The sequence below is a fragment of the Emys orbicularis genome, chromosome 3 (genome assembly GCF_028017835.1).
Source record: "Emys orbicularis isolate rEmyOrb1 chromosome 3, rEmyOrb1.hap1, whole genome shotgun sequence".
In the NCBI taxonomy this organism is placed as follows: Eukaryota; Metazoa; Chordata; order Testudines; family Emydidae; genus Emys; species Emys orbicularis.
In genome coordinates this window covers 60,665,562-60,687,248 of record NC_088685.1, presented here as the reverse complement: position 1 = coordinate 60,687,248, position 21,687 = coordinate 60,665,562, and the positions used below count along the sequence as shown (strand labels likewise).

At 43.1% G+C, this 21,687-nt stretch overlaps 1 protein-coding gene across 1 annotated transcript in view; it reads right to left on the bottom strand.

Annotated features, from left to right (window-relative positions):
- DDX43 (DEAD-box helicase 43) overlaps positions 1-21,687 on the bottom strand; it is a 75,279-nt gene that overhangs the window by 41,001 nt on the left and 12,591 nt on the right. The window contains exons 10-11 of the mRNA XM_065401945.1: positions 17,902-18,002; positions 5,782-5,869 (exon numbers count right to left, since the gene is read on the bottom strand). Coding sequence (XP_065258017.1) covers positions 5,782-5,869; positions 17,902-18,002 — 189 coding nt within the window. The remainder of the gene's footprint in view (positions 1-5,781; positions 5,870-17,901; positions 18,003-21,687) is intronic.

The window sequence follows — 21,687 nt, the reverse complement described above, 5'->3', positions numbered from 1 at the left end:
CGCCACAAAGTCACATAGCCCCCCTGCACACAGAACATGAAAACCACCTCCCAGACTGACCAGGGTGCCTAGTGACTGCAATGTGTGTGTGACCTTCTGCTGAACCTGCCCCCGTGTCTGTACCCTGGTAAAGGTGACTGTCCTCTCCAATTACCAACCCCCTTCCCCCCCTTCAAACACATGGTCCTCTAAAAGAACATGACGGAAACAGTAATTAACAGAAACCTATTTTTTATTAGCAACTACACGGTTAGGGGATGACACTGGGACGGGGGCTTGGGTGAGGTGCTTTTGGAGTGAAGGAAAGGACTTATCAAAACTTTGGGAATGAGAGCCGTCTGGTACTTGAGCAGTCTGCAGGGGTGGAGTGAGAGTTTTCACGGCCCCTGCCGCCCCTCCTTCTTGGGACTTTGGGTGAGGGGGGTATGGGACTTGGTGGTGGGGGAGGGCGGTTAGAGATAGACTGCAGCGGGGCTCTGTCCTCCTGCCTCCGGTCCTGCAGAACATCCACAAGGCACCGGAGCGTGTCCGTTTGCTCCCTCATTAGTCCAAGCAGCGTTTGAGTCGCCTGCTGGTCTTCCTGCCGCCACCTCTCCTCCCGTTCAATGTGTGCTCGATGGTATTGCGACATGTTCTCCCTCCACTGGGTCTGCTGGGCCGCCTCGGCTCAGGAGCAGCCCATAAGTTCTGAGAACATGTCGTCCCGTGTCCTTTTCTTTCTACGCCTAATCTGCGCCAGCCTCTGGGAGGGGGATGCCAGGGTAGGTCAGGAGACAGTCACAGCTGTGGGATGGGAAAAAGGGAGTGAATTCCTCAAAAAGATAATTTTTTGTGAACAATGAACATAATCTTTCTCTGTGAACAAGACCATGCACAGCACTTATCACATGCGCACTCAGGACAAGGTCGAATTTTCGGCCTTTGCATTCAGTGCCTGGGGTCTTGCATTGGAGATCAGACAAGCGGGGCAGGACAGCGGAATTCGGGTAGCAGGCTGACATGGTAAGCCGTAGACTTTTGGCTGCTTAAAACGTAAATTATAGCAGTGCCCTCCTTTCACGTTCAAAGCAATGCTCCTAGCGTTGGCCAGTTCCTGCTGCTGGCAATCCGGCAAGCATGAACTCTGCCCCTGTCCCACCCCCTCACGGCTGTCCCCGGGAAAGATCCAGGTTTGCTGCCCCTCTCCCGCCTCCACCGCATGGCTGTAAACCGCCAGTTACAGTTCTGTAAAGGAACAGGCAAGCAGTCCCAATAGTAACATTCCCCTAATTCTAAGCAGGTCACCATGAGCGACATCACTCTGCTGAGGATTTCTGAGACAGAGAAAGAACGCATGCTGCGTGAAAGCCAGCAAAAACCAGGGCCGTATGCCGCCATGCTCTGCAAGGCAATGATCCCAGAGTACTTGATGATAGCCTGGCGCGGAAAAGTTTCCTACCACGGAGAACATAATAAGGCCGCTCTCCCAAGGAACCTCATGCAAAGGCTTTCCAATTACCTCCAGGAGAGCTTCGTGGAGATGTCCCAGGAGGATTTCAGCTCTATCCCAGGACATATAGACCTTATTTTCCAGTTGCTGCACTGGCAAGGACTAAAAAGTAGAGCGCCTAGGGCAAACTAATCATGAAAAACCCATTGTTAATATTCCTGTTCTGTTCAAAATAAATGTTTACATGTTTAATACACTTACCGACTGATCCTTCCCCTGATTCTGGCTCCGGGTTAATGCCTGGGGACGGTTGGTAGGGGATCTCTGTGAGGGTGATAAAGAGATCCTGGCTGTCGGGGAAATCAGCGTTGTAAGCGCTGTCGACTGCCTCGTCCTCCTCATCTCCTTCCTCATCTTTCCCATCCGCTAACATCTCCGAGGAAGCGGCCGTCGACAATATCCCATCCTCAGAGTCCACGGTCAGTGGAGGGGTAGTGGTGGCGGCCGCACCTAGAATGGAATGCAGTGCCTCGTAGAAACGGCATGTCTGGGGCTGGGATCCGGAGCGTCCGTTTGCCTCTTTGGTCTTCTGGTAGCCTTGTCTCAGCTCCTTGATTTTCACGCGGCACTGCGTTGCATCCCGGCTGTATCCTCTCTCTGTCATGGCTTTTGAGATCTTCTCGTAGATCTTTGCGTTCCATCTTTTCGAGCGCAGCTCCAAAAACACGGACTCATCGCCCCACACAGCGATCAGATCCAAGACTTCCCGATCAGTCCATGCTGGGGCCCTCTTTCTATTCTGAGATTGCATGGTCACCTCTGCTGGAGAGCTCTGCATCGTTGCCAGTGCTGCTGAGCTCGCCACGATGTCCAAACAGGAAATGAGATTCAAACTGCCCAGACAGGAAAAGGAATTCAAATTTTCCCGGGGCATTTCCTGTGAGGCTGGTCAGAGCATCCGAGCTCGGACTGCTGTCCAGAGCGTCAACAAAGTGGTGCACTGTGGGATAGCTCCCGAAGCTATTACCGTCGAATTCCATCCACACCTACCCTAATTCGACATGGCCATGTTGAATTTAGGGCTACTCCCCTCGTTGGGGAGGAGTACAGAAATCGAATTTAAGAGACCTCTATGTCGAACTAAATAGCTTCATTGTGTGGACGGGTGCAGGGTTAATTCGATTTAACGCTGCTAAATTCGACATAACCTCCTAGTGTAGACCAGGCCTAAGAGGGAAGCCAAACACAAAGACAGTTGCTAAATGATCTCTTTTGTAGTACTGACATTAAGTCCTTTCTCCATATGGGAACACTGTCTAGGAGGCTAACTTTCCAAGCAAGAAAGGTTCTTGCAAAGGAGATGAATATTTGAGGCCAGTAGAGATACAATAGAAGTTTGGTAACATTAAGAGAGTACAGATTCCAGTCTGCTGTCTTTGGGAAGGAATGTCCTTTCAGAGGGGAAAGTGGTGATTGCCACATTACCTTTGTAATTATTATTAGTTTCTGGTTGCACCCAAATTGTGCTAATTGCTATACAAGTGGAAAGACACATTCCCTACCCAAAGATACTATGTTCTGAAAAAAGACATGGCAAAGAGAAAACAATCCTGTGATTAAAACACTGGATTTGGACTCAGACCTGTGTTCAGTTCCCACTTTTTCCACATACTTCCTGTATGACCTTGAGCAAATCAATGTAATAGGGTACTGGACCTCTGGGAACATGCATGCATCCTACTGACCCTGTTACAGCTATGAGCCCTGTCACATGCTTCACTCTAGTCATGTACCCTACAGGAAATTTCATATAGGGAATTCCTGCTCCTTCAGCAAAAGACCAGACAGGAGAGACACAGGGTAAAGGAAGGACCCTGGAGGGATATCTCTGCATTTATCAGAAAGAAGGCCCAGAATAGGAGACATCTGCAAAGAGCTGACCTGAGCTGGCTGTTAGGAAGCCTCAGCTAGAGAAGGTTGTGAATCCCTAGACAAAGGCTAAGGGTACGTCTACACTACCCGCCACATTGGCGGGTTGTGATCGAACTATCGGGGATCGATTTATTGCTTCTAGTGTAGACGCGATAAATCGATCCCCGATCGCTCCGCCGTTGACTCCTGTACTCCACCGTGGCAAGAGGCGGAAGCGGAGTCGACGGGGGAGCAGCGGCAGTAGACCCCGCGCCGTGAGGACGTGAGGTGAGTCGACCTAAGATACGCAACTTCAGCTACGAGAATAGCATAGCTGAAGTTGACGTATCTTAGGTTGATTCCCCGCTCTCCCCCCAGTGGAGCCCAGGCCTAAGTGAATACCCCGAGGAGCTTTGAGATCTTTTTGGTGCTTTGTTTTAAGTCTTTTTCTAAGTTAAGAAAAGTCCTGAGCAGAGGAACTGAAATAGTGAAGTTGTTTGGAGCATGATCTCATTGGGCTAGTGGATTAGCCCACAGGTTTACAGTCACTTAAACTCTGTGCTTCAGTTCTCTGCTTGTAAACTGGCAGTGATAATACTCTCTCCCTTTCTCTGTATTCGCTCTTTGGATTCTTAGCTCTTTGAAGCAGGGACTTTTCTTACTATGTATTTGCATAGTGACTAGCGCATGCAAGTCCCAATCTTGTTTGGGGGCCAGTAGGCATGACTAATACTAATTATACTAACAACAACAACAACGATGACAGGATAGAGAAATGCGAACAAACCGGAGGTAGCCAGGTGGTAATACAAAATTCACTTACTTTATAATAAAGGTTTATTGACAAACCCTTTTTTTTTTTCTTTTACCCTATGACTGTGCTATGATGATATTTACATGGTAACTAGAGAGCAAAATCTGCTACACAGAGATCAGACATTGAGTTGCCGTTGTTGAACCTCTAAAAGATAAAAGGGGGCTTCACTCATTAAAACAAAGTTGGCAGACCACTGAGGAAGACAGCTTTTTTGTATTGTAGAAGGAAGAGGGCTGAAAAAACTGCCTGGAAGCAGGAAGGAACTAGTGGAATCACATAAAGAACAGAACCAAGTCTTGTTCTGATGGACAAAATATCCAGGTCCTGCCTAGAGTCTGATCTACAGAAGGTAAAGCTCATTGTCAGAATAACAAATCTGGTTGTGAAAGAGAAATACTAAATTTCTTTATGGCACCAATGCATGCAGGCTGAAGCAGGGGTGAAACAGCATATGCACTATTTGCAAGTTTGGATAAATTTCAGAACACCCACGTTATATAAAATTGTGAGTAAAATGCTTTTGAACAAAATTTCTCATTAGTTATAGTGAAGTTATAAAACAGGAGTAAAAAACCCCCACCACATTAGCTGCTACAACATTTCAGTAAAATGTTATTTCAATCTATACCCAGTCAGTCCAAAAATTAAAAATGCATTGTAGAAACTTTTGGAAGACATAGCAACTATATAAGGGGTAATTAACTTTTTTTTTTTTTTTTTTTTTTGAGGCATCCAGTTGAGGCTTTCGATATTGGGGAAATAGTACATCTTTCCCTCTTGCTTTTTGGCAGGGATAGAGGTGACTTCACATTTAGGAAGATGGCGTATAAATTTCTTCCTTGTTCTCCCATATCAAACCTTGAATGCATTTTACCCCAACCTAATATCTGATGCTACATCCAAATATGTCTAAATACTCCAGTTTGATGTTTCTGCTAAAATAAGCACTCATGCAGTTGGCTTTTAAATTTGTTGGGTTTCAAAGTCAATACAAAAACAGAGATAAGGGGGGGGGGGGGGACTTTACACCTCTGAGAGCTAATGACAGGTTGTCTGCATACTCCGAGCAATGCGTTTACATTTGTTTCACATTTTAAAGGTTATTTTTGTAACCAAAAGAACTAGAATTAAAAAAAAAACAAAAAACCACTTCAATTCTGGATGAAAATTATATAGCATAATCAAAAAGGGCACTTGCATAGCAATGTGTGGCTACATAATATTATACATGGGCCCTTGGCCATTAGGTAGATTTGGATGAAATATTTACTATTGAAGTCATCTGCTTATGGGTGGAGAAATACATTATTATTAACCAAATCAATGCTTTAGAGACTTCATACAATTTATTTAATCATTTGTCCATTACCAAAGCTGAGACTAAATGCTCTTTGGCATGTCTCATTATATTCTTATCACAAAGTTTTTTTCCATTTACAGTTCTAAGATGCATTCTGGGCTTTTACTGAAGCTTTTAAAATACCACTGATTTCTGCCTACTTGGAGCATGTTGTGAAAGACCAGACTGGGTTATGCTTTTAACTAAAAGTATTATCTGAATGTTCCAAAACATTCAAAGTTATGTGCAACTACAAGTAGTAATGGGACTTAAAAATCAACCTACCGCTAAATCAAGAGTGCCAACATATACGATCATAGGATCTTTCAAATACGATTTTGCAAGGCGGCGAACACCATCTGGCCAAGTAGCACTGGTGAGAGGGAAGAAAAAAAAAATACATTTTTAAAAGTGCGAGAGGTCTCCAATTCGCTCCTCTCATCCATCCCACACTCCCAATACATTTCAGCAAGGTCTTACACCCACAACAGCTGTCATGCATATGTACTAACCTTAACAAGAAAAACTGGAATTGCTCATTTATGAGCATAAATTCAATCCAGCTGGTATTACTGAAACCTGGTGGGATGATTTATACAACTGAAATGTTAAAATCAATGGTTAGAACTTATTTAGGAAGGACTGAATGGGCAAAGGGGAGGAGAAGTGGCACTCTGTCAAAAATGACATTACCAGTTTCCGAGTCACTGATAACTCGGAAGAAAGTCATCTTGAAGGCTTCTGGATCAATGTCCTAACAGACAAAACATGAGATGGGGTACTAGCTGGTGTCTGCTACAGACCACAAAAATCAAACTAGGGAAGGTGAACACTTCCTTACATGCTTATCTACAATGTGCAGGAAAAAAACAGTGTGATCATGAGGGACTTCAATTGGAGTGACATATGCTGAAGGGCTCGTGCTGCCAGAACTAAAACATTCTTGGAATTTCTAAACATTATAGATATGTGGATAAGGGTGCCTTGGCTGTCTGTCTGGGCTCCTGTGCAGCAGCAGAGATGTTGGCTGTCTGTCCTGGGACTCCTCTGAGTCGGACGATGGTTCTGTTGGAAACAGCAGGCCCCAATCCAATGAATGGGGAAGGGGCCTCTCCTGCAACAGGAGCAGCAGCTCATCCTCAGGTGTGGGGATGTCCTGGAGAATAGACAGGTCCGAGAGGAGCAGAGACTGTAGATATGGCAGGAACACATTCTCTGGTGTCAGGAACGTCTCCGTACGTCCTGGAGTCTATGGGGTGCCCACTGAGACTCCAGAGATACCTGGTTCAGTAGTCAGAGCCAATTGGTCTGCATATTGGTGAGGTGGAAGCAACAGCGCATCCAGAGCTGCAGTTGTAGAGGGACACTCTACACATTCCCAGTACCAAGGTCGCCAGGTGGTAGGGATGGATCCCGCTTCTTCTTTGCCTTACCCTCCAGCCGGGGGGCCTTTGAGGGTTCCGCTGAATCCACAAGCAACAGCTTAACAAACCTGGCATGGCAGAGATGGAATGTGTCTATATGAACAGTCCGATGAGGGGATCTGCTCTTATTCCTATGAGTGTTTCTTACTCTCATAGTGGGCCTTCGGTGCTGGCAGCTCTGCACCATAGCTCATGCTCAGAGGGGCACTACTGGTCAGTAGAGGCTGCTATACAGTGGGTGGGTCGGGGGGGAGTCTCCCTGGCCAGGATCAGAGTGCATCCAGGGCCTTACTGACTCTTCCTCAGGAACTTGTGGAGTTGGAGCTCACAGGCCTCTCTAGTTCTGGGCAGGAAGGACTTATAGATGCCGCACTTCACCAAGATGTGCGCCTCGCCCAGACAGTAGAGGCACCGTTGATGGGCGATGCTGATGAAAAAGGAATGAGGGTAGGAGATAGTTCTTGATGCCTGGGATCCTGGGCATAGTCCCTGGATAGTGAGGGGATGTCCCCCTGAACTGGGGAGGGTCTATATTAAACTATGAAAAACAATCTATTTACACAATTATACAACTTCACTCTTCTTTCGATAAGAGAGTTGTTGGAGGAATAGGGGTTTTGACTCAGGCCATGAGATGGTAAGAGGGAACTGGAGTAACATCAAGCTGCACCACCCCATATACCCTCGGTTGGGAGCACAAGGAGACATACTGAGCATGTACGGGTCAATGGACGCTGCTTGGAGAAAACTTTTCGACTCAGTGCATGTGCACCCATGTGTGGAATACACATGGGACCATCACTTGAAGAACAGGTCATTCTGAACCAACCCTGGAAGCAGAGTAGACATAGCCTTGTGCGATCAGGTGAAAGCTTCCATGGGTCTCCAGAGCTGAAGACCGTTCCTAATTGTGGTCCAAGAGCTCTCCTGAATTGCATGTGCCAGACTTGACAGAGTTAAGAATCTGTCTAAGGTAAAGTAGGCCCTGGCTATCAGTGATGCCCCTATAAACTGTATCTTCCGTACAGGGAGTTAACATGGATTTTTGTATCTTTACCTGAAGATCCAACTCCTGGTACAGATCAAAGGCTGTGTGGGTGGAAGACAGCACTACTTTGTAGGAAAGTTCCTTGAGTAGTTAGTTGTGAAGGTACAGGAAGACTAGGATTGCTTCTTGTTGCAGGTAAGGACCTTTGAGAACATCCTTAGGGTTAAAAAAAAAAGGCTAAAGGGAAGCACTTGGTATTGGAAATGATCCTGACCTATTGTGACATGTAGGTAATTCCTGCAGGATGGGTGTATCTTTATATGGAAATAGGAATCTTGTAGGTTGAGGGCTGAAAACCAATCCCTTTCCTCCAGTGAAGGAATTATAGCTGCCAGAGTCGTCATTGGAAGCTTGAGACTTTACAAACTTGTCTTAGATCCAAGGTCAGTCTCCACACTCTGCCCTTCTTTGGCACAAGGAAATATCTTGAGTAAAACCCTTTGCCCTTGTGAGGAGATGGGACCAGTTCTATCATTCCTAATTAAAGAGAATATTCACTTTTTGTCTCAAAAGCTTAAGAGAGGGGTCCATTAAGAGGGATAGAAAAGGGGGCCGGAAGGGAGGGAGTGATGTAAAATGGATGGTATAGCCTGTTTGTGACCTCTATGACCCACTTGTCTGTAGGGATCCCACACCAATCATGTTGGAAATGGGAAAGAGGGTCTTCAAAGGTGTGGAGGTGAGCAAATGGACAGCTGTAAAACTAGAGGTGTGGGAGGATATGAACCCTTGACCAACTCATCAACACTGTTGCTTTGAAGATGTCTGGGTGGTCGTGGAGGGCAGATGAGTGGCCCTCTCTCTCGGGAATGTATGTCTTTTTCTAGGGGTTTTGGTGGATCTACGGAATTCAGAGAATTTAGAAGGATGCAATCTCTGGGCAGTTGGTGACCTACTAAATCTTCTCTTATTGTATGTATATGCTCAGGGATCTCAAAGGAGCCCTAGAGGCCATCCTGGAGTTGTTACTGACTGCAGGAGATCCAACAGTTTATGCTGTGAATCCTTGACCTCTGAGTGGAATCTGAAGCGCGCCAGTTACCCACTTTATGACTTCTTGAAATTGACAGAAGTCATCAGCTATTGGAAGGGGTTGAGGCATAACTACCTCGACTGGAGATGAGGATGAAATATGTGTTTGAGGGTTGGCCTCCCGCTCCTCAAACATCTCCTGTGAGGGGGCTGGTGGTTGTCGCTGACCAAGAAGGATTGCAGGCAGGAAGCCTGGAGTCTGAAGCCTGGAGTCTTGGGCACAGTCCGGTACCCAAATGAGGCATTGGAGGGGGGTGGGGTTGTTCCCCCAGGAGACTAATCTAATGCTAAACAGTAAAACTTTTAAAAACTATTAAACTCTTTACAATTAGATTATTCTTGTTCTGTAGAATGAAGCCAAAACTGTGGACACTAAAGGTTCCAACCTGAATCATGCAGTGATGAGAAGGAACTGGAGAGGTGGTCAGACTATCCTGTCCTTTATCCCCTTTGTTGGAGGAACGAGGGGAGCAAGGCACATGTGCAGACCAACGGATGCTACTTTCAAATTCTCTGGCTCCAGACGTAGGGCGCGCATACGTAACCCACAGCAGAATACAATAGGGACCATCACTCGAAGAAGGCTGATTTTCAATAAATCTTGGGCAACAGGGAATTTCCAGAAGAGATGTTGTGCCACTTTTTAAAAGGTAAATGGAATGACCCAGGTAATTGTAGGCCTGTCAGCCCGACAATGACCCCAGATAAGATAATGGAGTGGCTGATACAGGACTCAATTAGAAAAAATAAAAGGAGGGTAATATAATTACTGCCAATCAACATGGGTTTATGGAAAATAGATCCTGTCAAACTAACCTGATTTTTTTTTTTTGAGAGAGAGATTACAAGTTTGATAAAGGATAAAGGTAATATTGTTGATGTAATATACTTAAGATTCTGTAAGGCATTTGACTTGGCATCATATGACATTTTGTTTAAAAACTAGAAAGACAAAATTAACACTGCACACATGAAATGGATTAAAAGCTGGCTGACAGGTCTCAAAATGTAATTATGAAAGGGAAACCAGGTGTGTTTCTGGTGGAGTCCCACAGGGGATCCCATGCTTGCTCCTATGCTATTTAACTCTTGTCAATGACTGGCAAGAAAACAAAATCATCATTGAGAACACTTACAAATGAGACAAACTGGGGGAGTGGTAAATAATGAATAAGGCAGGTCACTGATAAAGAGCGATCTGGATCACTTGGAAAGCTAGGATCAAGCAAACAAATTAATGTTTTAAGATGGCTAAATGCAAATGTATATATCCAGGAACAAAGAATTTAGGCCGTACTTACAGGATGGGGAACTTTATCCTGGAATCAATAATTCTGAAAAAGATTGGAGTTCATGGTGGATAATCAGCTGAACATGAGCTCCCAGTGCAATAATGTAACTAAAGGGCTAATGCAATACTGAGATGCATAAAGAATGGAATCTCAAGTAGGAGTGGAGAGGTTATTTTACCTCTATGTTTGGTACTGGTGTGACCGCTGCTGGAACAGTGTGTCCAGTTCTGGTACACACAATTCAAAAAGGATATTGACAAATTGGAGAGGGTTAAAAGAGCTACGAGAATGATTAAAGAGTTAGAAAACATGCTTTATAGTGACAGACTAAGAACATAAGAATGGCCATACTGGGTCAGGCCAATGGTCCATCTAGCCCAGTATCCAGTCTTCCGACACTGGCCAATGCCAGGTGCTTCAGAAGGAATGAACAGAACAGGTAATCATCAAGTGATCCATCCCGTCATCCACTCCCAGCAGACACTAGGGACACAGTGCATGGGGTTGCATCCATGACCATCGTGGCCAACAGCCACTGATGGACCTATCCTCCATGAACTTATCTAATTCTTTGAACCACATTATACTTTTGGCCTTCACAACATCCCCTGACAAGGAGTTCCACAAGTTGACTGGGCATTGTGTGAAGATGTACTTCCTTTTGTTTTAAACCTGCTGCTTATTAATTTCATTGGGTGACCCCTGGTTCTTGTCTTACACGAAGCAATAAACAACATTCTTATTCACTTTCTCCATGCCATTCACGATTTTATAGACCTCTATCAGATCCTCTCGGTTGTCTTTTTTCCAAACTGAAAAGTCCCAGTCTTTTTACTCTCTCTTCATACAGAAGCTGTTCCATACCCCTAATCATTTTTGTTGCCCTTCTCTGTACCTTTCCAATTCTAAAATAGATTTTTGAGATGGGGTGACCAGAATCAAGGAGCTTAATCAACTGAAGATTAACAAAGAAGATTAAGGGGTGACTTGACTACAGTCTATACAGGGAACAAATATTTAATATTGGTCTCTTCAATCTAATAGAGAAAGGTATAACATGATCCAGTGGCTGAAAGCTGAAGTTAGACAAATTCAGACTGGAAATAAGATGTACATTTTTAATGGTGAGAGTAATTAATCATTGGATCAATTTACCAAAGGTCATGGTGGATTCTCCATTACTGACAATTTTTAAATTAAGTTTTAATCTCTCTAAAAGGTATGCTTTAGGAATTATTTTGGGAAAGGTTTATGGCCAGTGTTATACACAAGGTCAGAATAGATGATCACAGTGTTTCCTTCTGGCCTATCACTCCATATATGAACTGCAAATATGTTCTTCAGTAGAATAACTACACACTTGCTTGTACTCCTAGCATGAAACATGTGTTCTGAATTTTGCCTGTGTCCACTAGTAGGTCCAGTACTTTGGCTATGACTGAGCAGTGCACAACAGAGCTCCAGGGGGAGAAGAGGGGTCAGTCTGTAAAAGTGGCTGTGAACTCCCAAATCCTTAGCCAAATTTGCACTTTTCTGCGCACCCAGAATAAATCAGAGCACCCGAGGATTATACTAAAGTACACATGTATGCAGTGTAATAGCTGTGTTGGTCCCAGGATATTGGAGACACGAGATAGGTGAGGTAATATCTGAAGAGCACCTCTGTGTAAGCTTGTTGCTCTCACCAACAGAAGTTGGTCCAATAATAGATATTACCTCATTCACCTTGTCTCACTGAAGTACACAGGCTGTTAACAGCCTTAAGGTGTTACTAATGTATCTAGAGATCTGAGGCAAAGAAAAATCCCAGCCATGTCCCCATTTTCCCTTTCACAAACCTTGACTAGCCACAGACAGTAGGGTAACACAGAAGCAGTCACGTTTGCTCTACATCAGAGGATTCTCCTACAATAGGGTTATCTTACTGTGGCTAGTTATGGTGTGGCATGCAATGGCCAGAATTCACAGAAGCAAGGGGTTGGTGGTCAGAGACTGAAAGATTCATAGACTGATATTCATATTAATATATAAAATAAGATTTATACCAACACTTGAGACACAAAATAATTCACTGATGTATTTTGAACTATGTCCCTGATAATCCTACATCCGGTTAGGAAATGTATGATGTACTATGCAATCAGCATTCATAAACCTCTTTACATCTGCAAAGTCATTTTAAAACAGTCAATATTTTCAAGTACAGTTTTTAGAATGCAGGTGGGGAAACAGAGGTTGCAAAGGTTGATTCCATTTTATAAACATGCTAAAGTTGTAATGAAGTATAGTTAATACCCTTGCTCCAAAACCCTTTTGCGCACATATGATTTGAATCTTTGCCCACCGCTTCAAGAAATGCAATAAAATTTTACTCTAAAACCATATTCCAGTCTATATGAAGAGGATACTAACCTGTACAGTAACTGAAATGCGAGATATTTTGTCCCTTTGTGCATGACCTTGTGCTTTCAATCAGATTTCTGTCAGCAGTCCGTGGGGCTGCACCCACACTCTACTCATCCTTGTGCTCAGGACTGGGAGAGGCAGATTTGCCGCTGCTCCAATTCATTCTCAGTCATGAATTCCAGCAGCAAGAACTCCAAATAGAGGGGAAGGGGAGCACAAGTAGTGGAGCACCCATAGGGACAAAACATCTAGAAGAACGCCAGTTACTGTACAAGTAAATAATCTCTCCTCCTCCGACTTATTGTCCCTATAGATGCTCCACTTCAGGTGATTTCCAAGCAGTGCCTTCATTATGCAGGAGGATGCTGAGGAGAAAGTCAGTACAGTTTAGAAAATAGCCTCACCAAGGGCTGTATCTGCTCTAGAAACATGAATGCTAGCATAGTGCTGGGGAAAGGTGTGCACAAATGACAAAGCGGCAGCTTTGCAAATGTCTGCAATGGGTACATTAAGTAGGTCTACAGAGAAGAACTGTGCTCTGGTGGAATGGGCCATCATCCTAGGCAGAGGATGCAACTTAGAAGCTTTATAACAAGCTAAGATGCATACTGATACCCACTTTAATAGGGAAATAGGGGCTCCCTTCATCCTCTCTGTGAAGGAGACAGTCTGGGGGAGGATCAAAAGGGTTTAGTCCTGTTGAGATAGAAGGCAATCGCTCTTCTCACCGCTAGAGTATGGAGGCTGGCTTCTTCCCTTGAAGCATAAGGCTTGGGGTAAAAAAGGTTTACTGAATGTCTTTGTTGATGTGGAAGTCCAATGAGATCTTAGGCAGGAAGCAAGGATGGGGACAGAGTCATTTTGTCTCAGTAGATTAATCGTGTATGGTATATCAGCCATAAATGCTCCCAATTCCCCTACCCTCCTGGCCAAAGCGATGGCTATGAGAGATGAAGTTTTAAAGGTTAAACGGAGAAAATGACAGCTACCCATGGGTTCAAAAGGTGGTTTCCTCAAGACAGTGAGAACTAGATTAAAGGTCCCAAGGCAGAATGAACCACCAAGGAATAAAACAAAGAAAAACAGTAAGCTAGTCAGGTATACACTGAGACACTCCATCACTAGTCAGAGGAAGCTGAAAAGGAACTGCAGTGGCAACAGATCCACCCCGCCTTATGTACTCTCAGTCCAGACCATGAGGAAGCATAGGATGCAGATGCAAACCTGGGGACATTATTGACAGAAATTGCTGAGCAAAAGTGCACAGGGACACCTAAAGTGGAACACCCACAGGGACAATAACCTGAAGAATAAACAAACAGTGGTTTGAGGCAATAGAGGGAAGGTGTATGCAATAGTCCTCAGAAACCCCAGTCTCAACCAATTCTATCAATTTAAGAGATTTATGTTACATGCGATTTAAAACAGCAGATAATGTATAAGCAAGTACATTGCTAAGAGAGACAGCTTTTTAAAGTTAAATATCTGATGACAGACGGGTCAAATATCAGCACTCATCTCAACCTCTGTATCATGAAGCTATTTATTTATCTTGTGAAGATTGTGATTACTACTTAACTATAATTATCATAAAATACCAGTTCACATCTTTGAATTATTTGTGTAATAACTCATCTTTAAAAACTAGACCCAGATTTTAAATACATTCAGTGATGCCAAAATGGCTGTGAGATTTCTGCTGGTGCCATGGTTTACTGCAGTGGCAGGCCTTCCTGTGAGCAAAGGTGACGACAGCACACAGAAAGTATGGAAATGGGACAGAAGGGGACAATAAGAACTTATTAAAATACTGGCAGCATGGAAAAGTCAGACTACAATTGAGTTGTGTGTTCACCTAAATATCAAGGGATGTAGGTTGTTTAAGTTATTTTCACATCTGATCTACTGTGAACCAACTTTCAGGTATAAAGAAAAAGCATAGTACAAGTATTTAACATTGTGCAGAAGGTACCAAATTTTTTATGCAGAAACTGGATTCTTGGATCACCTTTAGAAGTTCATTCAGCACTTAATACCAGAATTCTAGAATTGTCTCAATAACAAGGTTAAGAGGACATTCCGTTCATTACTTATTGATAAACCCACAGAACACAAAAGTACCAAGTACATATTTGCTGCAGATTGTCAGTTCCTACTCAATGTGATGTCCCAGTATGCACTCTCAAGGATATCACAGTCAATTGAAGACTGCTGGAAAGGTGAGTTTGTCTATAGGTAAATCCAGTTTCTTCAATGACACTTAATACTTTATATCAGAGGTGAGCAAACTACAGCCTGCAGGCCGGATCCGGCCCGCCAGCCGTTTAAATCCAGCTCTTGAGCTCCCACCGGGGAGCGGGGTCAGGGCCACTCCATGTGGCTCCCAGAAGCAGTGGCATGGCCCCTCTCTGGCACCTATGCGTAGGGAAAGCCAGGGGGCTCTGCTCTGCACACTGCCCCAGCAGCTCACATTGACCGGGAACTGCAGCCAATGGGAGGTGCAGGGGCGGTGCCTGCAGACGGGGCAGTGTGCAGAGCCGCCTGCTTGTGCCTCCGTGTAGGACCCAGAGAAGGGACATGCCGTTGCTTCCTGGAGCCGGTTGAGGTAAATGCCGCCCGGAGCCTGCACCCCTTCCCGCACCCAAACCCCCTGCCCCAACACTGATCCCGCTCCTGCCCTCAGAACCCCTCGGTCCCAGCCCAGAGCACCCTCTTACACCCCAAACTTCTCATCCCCAGCCCCACCCCAGAGCCTGCACCCCCATCCAGAGCCCTCACCACCCCACCCCCCAACCCCACCCTGGAGCCCTCTCCCATACCCTGAGCTCCTCATTTCTGACCCCACCCCAGATCCCACACCCCCAACCAGAGCCCTCACCCCCTCCCACACTCCAACCCCAATTAAGCGAGTATTCATGGCCCGCCATACAATTTCTATTCCCAGATGTGGCCCTCGGGCCAAAAAGTTTGCCCACCCCTGCTTTATACCCTAAGGCTGTAGTGCACAACTTCTGGGTATGCAGTCCAATGTTTCCTGTGGCCCTCTGGTGATATTTCAGTTCTGCAGAATTTAAACTTTTACTTAAGAATGGTTTCTTCCACATGACTGCAAAGAAAAACTTTGATAATCAAAAGGTTTTCTTCTGATAGGAGATACTCTAGGTGAAAACAAATGCTTTAACACAAGTGTAAGCTACCTTCATTTTTCTCACCAGGTAGTCACTCCAGCATGTAACATTAACAGTTTAAACAACATTTAGTTTACTCCCAACTCATCTTAGCTTAAATATCCAAGCAAATTGGATATAACTAAAACTAGATGAGACCCAGTGAATATGTGTTGTGCAATGTAGGAAACATCCATGTTATTGCCAAGTTTGTGCTCTCTCTGGTGTTAGGCAACATAGCAAGAGCAGACCAAGGGCATAAGAAGCAGAGAATAGAAAGCTCTTGTTGCTAGCTAAGGTGATCTGAGATTTCAGCAGCAATGGGCCTAAGAACAGTCACCATCACGGCTTCCACCCCTACTATCTCTTGGGACCTAGGCTTTCATCACCCTGATACTGAGAAATGTCTTGACCAGACCAGGCCAGAGAGGACTTGGATATCACCACCATCTCTACCAAATCCAGCTGAATCCCAACCACCACCTGAAATGAAATGAGATTGGACTTTAACAGCAACAGCAGCTCTAGCTCATCTCACCCGGTTAGGTTAGGTCAGTTAACTTCTTTTCCCCAAAAGTACAGTTACCACCATCCAAGAGACTATCAAACAAGGAGCTGTTTTCCTTCTAAAACTCTCTCCAGCTAAAAGGAAAACGGGATGTTAAAATAAAAGCCTTAATGTTTTACATTTCAATTACGTTAACTGTTTTTCCTTCTTTTCTGTATCTTTAATAAAAGGTTAAAAGATTTTTAATGGTGTTTGTGCCATGGTACTAAGCAGACAGAGGTCTCTGTATACCAAACCCACTATTTAGTGTTGGACAGTGACAAGGTTATGTTAACACCTTCCGCCCATTTATTCCATCTCACTCAATACCACAGTTCTCAAAAAGTGAGTGACAGTTCTAGTTAGAGTGCAAGGATCAAAAATCTTCAAGCTAAGTTTGAGCTTCAGCTAAGAAACTTTCAAGGTAAAACAAGAGTTCTAAGTTATTTGCAGACCCATTTTTCACCTGACCACAAAGAGATGTCAAATTCAGGTAGAACTGACTGATTTACTAAGCTTCAGTCCAAATGTCATGAAGGAAACAATGAATTTCTATAAATGCTTTCCACGTGACTTATTTAGTTATACAAAAGATCTTCTCTGAAGTACTTATTTATGAAAAAGATCTATGCACTGGAATAAATCAAAATGCCACACACTGAACAACGGACAAGTCTCCATATCATTATGTGCACAACCACTTCTAAGTCAGACATCAAGAATTTGGTTTCAAAGCAGTGCCAGTTTTCCAGTTGATATGCCTTCCCCTGTAGCCCCCAAAGCATACATTCAGTGATCCTGTGCAACTCACACTTACATTTCTTTTTTACTGACTAAATCCTATGTAAAATTATTTACAGCTTTTGGAATCTTGTTAGGTTACCATGAAGTCCTCTATGTTGCAAAGATTCTGCATCAGTGCCCTACATGATAAAATATTTTTCTTTCTGAAGTCAAATACTGGAGAAGAATGAGTCTCACCACTGAAGACCACTGGGATAGCTAAGGGGTAGGGGAGGCTGATATAAGCGGAGTGTATACTCATATATCACACTGAGAGGCAGCTGGCAATCTGCAGTGGATATGTGCATCACAAGCTTGCAAAAACAAACAGATAAAAAAATTAAAATTTCAAGTTACTAGTGTACTGAATGCCTCTCCTAGCCTACCTGGAGACATACAGTACATAATTAATTAAAAAATCCAAATGTGCAGGCTCTCTTTAAATACCCTCAAATTCTTCAGTCCAAGATTTATCACTGATTAAGTTAGACAGAATCTGAAATTTCAACAAAAGTAACCAATTGGACATCAAGAGGATAAATCAAAATTATAGCAGGTATCCACTGTCCCATAAATATGAGCACAGTAATTATTTAGGAGCTTTATATTAAAAAGTGCTAACATGAACCATTAAAACCTAAGTACAATTATAAAAGTTTACAATGACACCAACCTTAATTCTAAGCTACTGAAAATATTTACATACCTAGTCATGACTGTTTGTCTGTCAGGGCGTACATCTAGTAAGATCTTCATTATTTGAGGTTCAAATCCCATATCCAACATCCTATCAGCCTCATCTAAAACCTGTGCAAAACAAGGTTAGTTCCTATGATTCTTTAGTTAAGTTTTCAGCAAGACACTACACAGCAGACTTTCCTTAAGAGGTATTTCTCACACTCCACCCTTAAAACCCATTTTAGAATCTATTTATTTCCACTCCAAAAACTAACAACTCCTTTTCGAGTTTTCACCATCGAAATTGTTTCTGGTGCTACTCCTTGATGAAAAGGCAAACCTCGCACATGTCTAGACAGGAAAATTCTGAGAAAAATGCTTTTAACCATACACCCAAGAACAAAAGCCAGAGAACACCAGGATTTTGAATAGTTTTCACTTGCCTATATCCCCCCCCCCCATTTGTTTGGCATATAAATTCAAATAGAAGTTTTGATTATTTATCAGAAAACAGAAAACAAACCAACAACCCTGCAACCATTTCAGTCAAGAGGGTTTCTTCAGAAACTTTAATGTGGGGTTTCTTATTTTACTTGTTAGAGCTTTTCTACACCAGTCCAGAAATATTAATTTTGTTCTTCACTATGAGCAGAAAGACATTTCATCACAACATTTTCAAGGGGTCTGCCAGTTCTCAGAGCTCAGCCTTCTCTTAACCACTAGATAAAGTGCACTTGACCACCATTTGATCCTTCCTAGTACTCCTGAAAAATTACTAGTTTTTGAGGCTTAAGTCTCTGAGTCAGAACTTGTAATGGCCAAAAAATGGTCAAACCATGTCACCTGCAAAGAGTCAAGGCTCCAAAGTAATATCGTAATTACAGTGAAAGAATGGTACTCTGAGGTTGAAGTTAGGTGTGATTCCCCACAGAAAAGTAGAGAGGCTTTACACCTTGGACATATGGCTAGCTGACCATCATTTGATCCCCAGCAATCTTCTGCCACACAGAAGTGAAACTGATGATCCTACACAGAGCAGTATGGTAAGTGCTAACTGGACATCTTTGACTTTCAAAGACTTGGAAATATTTTATAATCTCCTGGCCCTTAATCATCTAATCTGCTCTGGAAACAGAGACCTGATGATTTTTTTAAGTGTTGCACTGAAATAAGGAGTCCTTTGGGGATACACCCCCTAGCATGGGAATTGGAATTAGTTTGGCCAACTGAGAAGTGACTTCATCTACCTAACAACTTGCTTTTAAAATATCTGTCTTTGGAAAGATGGCACAAGATTTTCAATTCATTGGAATGGTTTTGTAATCTGAGTCCCACTCTGATCCACTCCATTTCTGAAATGTAGGCACATCTGTGATAATTTCAGAATCCTATACAAATGTAAAAAATATTAAGCCAACCAGAACCAGGTTCACTGGACTTTCCTCCTTTAATTTTCAGGTTTGAGTTATAGGCTCAGTTATAGAGGTGTTTAAAAAAAAAAAAAAAAAAAAAGCCAAGTTTGCTCTTCTCTTATCCTGGAGGATCAGAGATTTTCTGGCCATTTCTTTGATTATCTTCATCCCTGTTTTCTCCTTTTTGGACATCTTAGTCTAGTTGCGACTCATCAAAACTGAAGTGCCATTGGAATTCCCTGAAACATAAGTATGAACATAATCTCTCATCTGAGAGATTGAGGAGGGGAATTAAATCTTCTGATTAACCCTTCATGTCCAAAAGACTTAATTAAGGTTGTTCTTCACTAATTATAGATATTCCAATGGAGTGTAAAGGCTAGAATCTCTATTGTGGGTTACAGAGAGCCGCTAGCTATCTGTATGTCAGTGTCCTTCCTGATAGTACAGAAGGTACTTCCTTGGCTAGAAAATGAACTATTCCTGTAGCTGGAAGGAGGGGAGAGAACATATGAATAGCCATACTGGATCAGACCAGTGGTCTGTCTAAGTTCAGTATCCCATCTCCCAGATAAGATAACCAACCTCCTGTTAATGTTTCTTCCAAACCTCCAACAGTTGGATATCTGTTTATTCCCTTAAGCATAAGATTTAATATGCTTTAGTACTTCCAAAACATTAATAAATATTCACTACACCACCTCCTGGACATTCTTTCTATCCATATAAACGTCCACTCCTTTTTTGAATACTACAAAGATCTTTGTCGAAGTTATACCTTGTGGTACAGAGTTTCACAGGCCAGTTGGGCACTGTGTGAGAAGTCTCAACTTTTATCAGTTTTAACTTTGTCTCTCTTCTGTTTTACTATATGTTTCCTTGTTCTTGTATTCTGAGAGAGGGTAATAGGAGCACTTGAATGGAATAGTGAAGGTAACTAACTAATCTATATACATTTGTATCCTCTTGTGTCTCCTCTCTATACGTTTCTTTGATGTTCCTAATCACTCATCATACGTCTCTAAATTACCTTCTATTTCTGCTATACAGTTTTTGATATGGCATGGTCAAAAGTGAATGCAGAATTCCAGGTAACAGCATACAATTGTTTTATAACAGAGAGGGCAGAGCTGAATGGTGGCTTCAACTGAGGATATGCATCTGACTAGTATAGAAGCCATCTGTGATAAAATTGCTTGTTTCCGTTAAAGTCTTGAAGAAGTGTGGAAGGCTAATTGGGATGGCTGGGTTACTAAATAAGAATGGAGCTGGATCTAGGCTGTAGAGAAACCAAAAGTAGATGTGGCTGTGCTGAGAGGATGGTGTTAATTCATTTTGTGCACATCTCATCCATCTGGAGGTGCTGATCCATCTTGTGCACCATGCTGAAGTGGGCAGCGCTGTGTGTTTTATGGAGAGAGTTTTCTGTTTTCTTCTTACCATTTCCTATCTCAGGTTCCTCTACTCTGTTAGAGAGGATGAGCCCAAAGCAGAGACCTGCAGCAGGGCCAGGAAGCAGACAGTCCAGTGTATTTGGGAGAAAATCCACAAAGTTCTTCGGCATCTTACATGGAAACTGTGTGCGTAGCTACATACAAAAAAAATGATGGGAATCTGAAGTTCAATGCTCTTTGATCTTCTCTCCAGCAAAGGTATTGTGTTCTCTGCCTGCTGAAGACACAGCTCTGGGAAATAGTGAGCCTCTTACACATTGGGGGGGGGGGGGGGGGGGAGGGAAGGACAGAAATATACAGGTGCAAATTTTAAAACATGATCTCAGTTTTGGGTCCAACCTTAGATACTTATGGACTGGAGTAGAGTGCAGCACTTCTGGAAAAAAAGTCAGTCTACAGGTACTTAAAATAGTTGATCACTTTCAAAATTCAGTCCTCTGTGCATGTCTCCCATCTACTGGAAAAGTGGAACTTTACTTAAGTGTCTGGACTGACAACTAAAGTTCAAGGAGAACCATTTTCTCCCTTTGTATGTGATTCAGAAAGATGATGGTTAAGGCCTTTTGATTAACATGCAACATAATTATCAAGTTATTTTCAGCATGGATAGCCTTTTGTTCTATTTCTAGCCAGCACCACATTTATTTTCTAAGGACAGCAAAAGTGCATGAGGCTGAATACAATATTTAGCTGTTAGTGCACTAAAAACTAGCAATTCTTTTCTTTACTACAGAAAGTAAAGAAAAATAAACAAACTTCTCCAGGATGACTTCTCTTCCCCCAAGCAGGCGCCTTCATTCCTATTTTACAATCAAATAAGGCTACTCTCTAGTTCCACTACTATTCTCTTTCTCAGCTGGTCAAAATCCTGGTGATGCTCATCTCTCTCTTTGCTGTCTATTACCATCCTTCCATATTTGGGGTCTGCAAATCCACTATTATTTCTAA